The sequence below is a fragment of the Monodelphis domestica genome, chromosome 2 (genome assembly GCF_027887165.1).
Source record: "Monodelphis domestica isolate mMonDom1 chromosome 2, mMonDom1.pri, whole genome shotgun sequence".
Classification (NCBI taxonomy): Eukaryota; Metazoa; Chordata; class Mammalia; order Didelphimorphia; family Didelphidae; genus Monodelphis; species Monodelphis domestica.
This window is the reverse complement of record NC_077228.1, coordinates 243,617,642-243,623,721: the sequence shown is the minus strand read 5'-3', so window position 1 is coordinate 243,623,721 and position 6,080 is coordinate 243,617,642. Positions and strand designations below refer to the sequence as shown.

The 6,080-nt window shown below is 35.9% G+C and overlaps 1 protein-coding gene across 1 annotated transcript; it reads left to right on the top strand.

Moving 5' to 3' along the window:
- The first annotated feature begins 949 nt into the window (after positions 1-949).
- On the top strand, positions 950-5,632 carry LOC100031427 (cyclin-T2-like). Its single transcript, XM_056817448.1, is given in 2 exon segments — positions 950-2,930; positions 2,932-5,632. Coding segments are annotated over 2 exon segments (2,103 nt in total). The 5' UTR covers positions 950-993; the 3' UTR covers positions 3,098-5,632.
- Positions 5,633-6,080: the final 448 nt, after the last annotated feature.

Sequence of the window (6,080 nt, the reverse complement as noted above, 5' to 3'; positions counted from 1 at the left end):
TTGAGTCCATCCATCATCTATATGAAAATTAACAAATACAGAATGGAAAAAAATGTTTGTCTATGGGCTTTTACAAAATTTTACAAAATTTTATTCAGTAGTCATAAGGGAAAGGTAACAGAATATATCTAATATATTAATTAATTAATTAATTAATAATATAATATTATTATATTATATTACTTTATATTATTTATATTTATATATTATATATATTATATTACATTATAATAAAAATAAATAATAATAATTAAAGTTAAAATATAGTAGTTTAAAATTATTCAGTGTAACAGAACAGTATTGAATACATTAATATATGAATTTAAAACAACAAAATTAAATCTTAAACAAAACAATCAGCAAAACACAATAAGATACAGAGTCTTTCATTTTAAAAATGGAGTCTGTAAAGGCTGAAAATTTCCAGATCCTTTAAAATTCTTTTTTCTTAAATTCAAATACCTATTGTCAACACTGTGGGATCTCCCATAGTGAGAGAGAACATGGGTTTTAGGAATCTCAAACTGGTCAGGCCCAAATGGCAAAAGGTTGTAGGGGGATGAATTTCTCCCCTGAATCTCAGGCAAGATAATTGAAAGGATCATGTAGTTCTTTTTAGGGTAACATATTTTCAATCATACAAGTGATAATTGTTTTTGGGATTTCAGTCTGACCTTAGGAGAGTTTCTTCAAGGAATTCCTTCCTTGAGCTTTAATTTATTCATCTAACTAATAAGATTGAATTCAATAATCTCTAGGTTCGTGCTAACTCTAAAATTGTATGGCCTTATTATCCTAAATGCATATATTTGCATTTGTGTACTTCTACTCACCTGCCAATTAAAAAGCATTTCATTCAGTGTCTACTATAGCAGAAACTATGTTAGCCTAAATAAAATGATAAAAATCAAAACTCTGGGCGGCCTTGGCGGGGAGGAGGGGAGGTGGGAGGGGGGCGGGTTAGGGGGAGCCGGAGGAGGAGGAGGAAGTGTCATGGCGTCGGGCCGTGGGGCTTCTTCTCGCTGGTTCTTCAGCCGGGAGCAGCTGGAGAACACGCCGAGCCGCCGCTGCGGGGTGGAGGCGGATAAAGAGCTCTCGTACCGCCAGCAGGCGGCCAACTTTATCCAAGATATGGGGCAGCGTCTCAATGTCTCTCAACTTACAATAAATACTGCAATTGTTTACATGCACAGGTTTTATATGCACCATTCTTTCACAAAGTTTAACAGAAATATAATAGCACCTACTGCATTATTCTTGGCTGCAAAAGTAGAAGAACAGCCAAGAAAACTTGAACATGTCATCAAAGTAGCACATGCCTGTCTTCATCAAGAGCTACTGTTGGACACAAAGAGTGAAGCATACCTTCAGCAGACCCAAGAACTGGTTATACTTGAAACTATAATGCTACAAACTCTGGGTTTTGAGATCACCATTGAACACCCACATACAGATGTGGTGAAATGTACCCAGTTAGTGAGAGCAAGCAAGGATTTGGCACAGACATCCTATTTCATGGCTACCAACAGTCTACATCTTACTACCTTCTGCCTTCAATATAAACCAACAGTGATAGCATGTGTGTGCATTCATTTGGCTTGCAAGTGGTCCAATTGGGAGATTCCTGTATCTACTGATGGAAAGCATTGGTGGGAATATGTGGATCCATCAGTTACCTTAGAATTACTAGATGAATTAACTCACGAGTTCCTACAAATTTTGGAGAAAACTCCTAATAGATTGAAGAGGATACGAAACTGGAGGGCTACTCAGGCGGCTAGAAAACCTAAAGGGGATGGACAGGTGTCTGAAACAGCTCTTCTTGGTTCATCTCTGGTACAGAATTCCATTTTAGTAGATAGTGTTACTGGTGTGACTACAAATGCAAGCTTTCAAAAACCATCTACATCAGCATTTCCTGCACCAGTACCTCTGAATTCAGGAAATATTTCTGTTCAAGATACTCATGCATCTGATAATTTGACAATACTAACCACAGGAATGCCAAGTACCTCATACAGTTTGGCATCACACCAAGAATGGCCTCAGCATCAAGAACCAACAAGGACAGAACAAATATATTCACAGAAACAGGAGGCTCCGATGTCTGGTAGTCAATACAACATCAACTTCCAGCAAGGACCTGCTGGGCCATTACATTCAGGATTACATCACAGGTCTGACAAACTGTCTGATCATTCTTCAGTTAAACAAGAATATACTCACAAGGCAGGAAGCAGCAAACACCATGGGCCAGTTTCTGCTGCTCCTGTAATAGTTCCTCAGAAAATGTCGTTAGATAAATATAGAGAGAAACGAAAGCTAGAAACACTTGAACTGGATGTAAGGGAACACTATGTAGCTGCCCAAACAGAGCAGCCCCACAAAAAGCACATGCAATTGCAGGCAGCCAGCAGCAGTTCTGTAACTTCTCCCATTAAAATGAAAATTCCTATTGCGAATGCAGAGAAACCGGAAAAATACATGTTGGATAAAAAAGAAAAGAGTGGATCACTTAAACTGCGTATTCCAATTCCCCCCACTGATAAAATTTCTAGTAAAGAAGAACTGAAAATGAAAATAAAAGTTTCTTCCTCGGAAAGACACAGCTCTTCTGATGAGGGCAGTGGAAAGAGCAAGCATTCAAGCCCACATGTGAGTAAAGACCACAAAGAAAAGCACAAGGAACATTCCTCCAACCGCCATCACAGTAGCAGCCACAAGCATTCCCATTCACATAGTGGCAGCAGTAGTAGTGGCAGTAAGCATAGTACTGACGGAATACCACCCACGGTTCTGAGGAGTCCTGTTGGCCTGAGTAGTGATGGTGGTAATTCCTCTAGTTCCAGTGCTGCAAGAAAGAAGTTGCACATCAATGATGCGTCTCACAACCACCACTCCAAAATGAGCAAAAGTTCCAAAAGTTCAGGTGGGCTACGGACATCTCAGCACCCTCGTGAAACTGGACAAGAAGCCAGTGGAGACCAACGGTCCTGATGCCAATCACGAGTACAGTACAAACAGCCAGCATATGGACTACAAAGACACATTCGACATGCTGGATTCGCTGTTAAGTGCCCAAGGAATGAACATGTAATCAGTTGTTTAGGTCAATTTTTCCTTTACTTTTTTAATTTAAGAATTGTTAGAATGGAAAACTTCCTGATCTAGCAAAGGCAACACCAGCTGTTGCTGCCATTGTTTCAATATATGTAAGTGCTGCTTTATCCTTCACTCTGAAAAGAAGAGATTATAGTAAACAAGTCTTATCTCCACATATGATAGTGTTATAAATACTGTAATAGCATGGAAGGTGCAAAAATCTCAGTATTTTTACAGTTGCAGCTAAGAACAGTAGAACGAATGGCTGCTTCTAGGTGTATAGGATGCCTCAAGCATTGATTTATTTATCATTTGAATCCTGAAGCCACCGTTTTATTTTTTGTTGTTGCTTAGCTTTTGAATGAGTGTACATTGTTTTCTTTTGTGTATTTATGCTGTATGTATGATTTGCATGTTTCAATGATAAAGGGATAAAACAGTATACTGACAACTGTTTACAAGAAAGTGGAGAAAAATGTACATACATTTTTGTATGTTTAGATATTACCATAAATACTCAGGATTGGAGCTGCTTGTAAGTATAACAAAATATACAGAATTACTTTATTTTATCTTGTGTCAGAGTCCATCAGTAATCTAAAAAAGAAAAATGGGTGGCACTTTGTCATGTTAATCTTTAACTATAGGCCTTATTGGGAGCCGCTGAATGGGACACTTCACCGCTGAGTGGGTATCCAATGCCATGGATGGTCACCTAAACCTATCTGTGAGACACTGAATTGATGTCTTAATGGATTGTTATGACCAGATTGGCCATTGAAATAGTCCCTAGTTTTCTGAAGGAAAAAAAAGGAATAAAAATAAAGTTTACATAATCTTTTGATGTGAAGTGCATTTAAATGTTTATTGGCTTGATGCAGTAATATAGACACAGAGCTGTTAATAATGGTTATGTAGATTAATGTGATTTGAGAACTAAAGAATTCATAAAAACCTACATAGTAAAAAATTAGTAAGTTGTTTTTTTTTTAACTTTAACACCATATGTTATTTTAGTAGCAAACAGGGATCACTGTTCCATAGCCTTCAGAATGATATCTACATTCTGAATTCCCCAAGAAGTGTGTTGTGTGTGATGCCATGTTTCTTTTACAGGTGAATGCAGCCGTCACAATAAAAATGAAAGTAAAACTATTGCTATCACAATTTTCCTTTATATTCCAACAATAAACTATCATTGACTGTGCATTGTACTTGTGATTATAGTTTATACAATCAGAATGCTCTGTGGGAAAAAAATCAGTCTCCAATTAAACCACTAGTATACATTTTTATATTTGTTTGCACGTCTCATCATATTCCTGTTGATGTAAAGTTTGCACAGTCTTTTGACTCTAGAACAAATGACAGGCTTTAACTTTTTTTAAAGTTGTAATTAAAAGCCAATACTCTAATTCTGTTTTATCAGCTAATATTGAGAACTTGTCCTGTGGTAAATTTGTAAGCAATCTTTAAGTTGTTGAGTGTTTTAAGTTGGGTTGAATTCAACTTTGCAAGCACCAAACAGTTAACTGAAATCTGTCTTAATTTTTCCCTAAATGTACATGGATTTTTAACTGGTCTGAAACTACTGGTACATGCGCAATTGTAATTTTATTCAAATATCTGTTGTAGTTTATTGTAAATATTTGAAAATTTAATCTCATCTTTTATTTTATAGCTTATTAAGTAATCCAATAACTACCAATAACTACATCAGCAGCTATATAATTTGGTCTAAACTTTTTAAGAAAAAGATTATGGTTGTTAATTCTTTTGTCAGTTTATCAGAATTTAGGACATTTAGGAGCCTACCCATAGGGACACCTAGAGAGCCCTGTCGAGCCAGTGTGTCCTAATACATTAACATCACGTTGGCTTTAAAGTTTCTTTCAAGTGAGTTTAATAATTTGTTGCCATTAAATGTCAGTCATCATTGTTTATGGCATAATGTTGTATCCAGAAACATAGTATTTTTTAATGGCAGTCTTATTCTTGCGATGGTACATAAACCAGGGACTAGTGTAGAATTGAGGTGTGTGCGAGATGGGGGCGGGGGAGGTTTTTGTTCTTAAAGTGATAACTGTAAGTAGATGTGAACTTCTAAGGAGCTATCATGTGAAATAATATAGGGTTGCTGTGCTACTGTATAATGGGGAACCATAATACCAGGAATTTTAATAAGGTTTTGTAAAGAATGTCCAGAAAAAAGTGGTGAATTTATTTTCAGACTGAAATAGAAAACAATGTGAATATTTAAAGTCTGCAACTACACTTAATAAACTTCACTAAGAATTTGGGAGTTTGTTTTGAGATGTTGTGGGAATAAAGGTAATTTTGTTGAATCTTTATAATTGGTGCTAATGATGGAAGGTTCTAAAATAGCTAGTATATCTTGTTATGGTTTAGTACTTGTTGGTACTTCCACAGAATTGAACTTGAAGTGCTATGTATTCACTTTTCACTCTGTAAATGTAACTCTATACAATGACTTTATTTATTAAAAGGCAGCCAGTTGTAATTTTTACAACACTGTGTGAGCTATTCAGACTCCTTAACCTCACTAATCTTTCCCTGAACAATTTATATAACAAGGTAATAAGCTTCATCGACAGCCAGAAGGGTGATAAATGTCGATATTCTTCTTTTCCATCAATGAAAGTCTTTGGAATTAAATGACTTGTATTTTCTTTTTGCAGATCTTTTCCCTTTCCTTAAATAAAATCCATCAGTTAGTCTGCCTGTTCAGTAGGCTCTACCAAAGAATTAAAGACTTCCTCAGTTTCTAGTAAATGGAAGTTATTACTAAGTCTTCCTCTAAGCAGTGGTAAATGAAACAAAATGTTACCAAAATATATTTAGGTATAGCATTCCACATGCACAAGGTGATGTATAAAGTTAAGGTGATTGGTTAAGTTTTTTTTTTAACTGTTGGAACATTATTAAAATGTATTCTCTTTAAACGTCAAAAAAAAAAA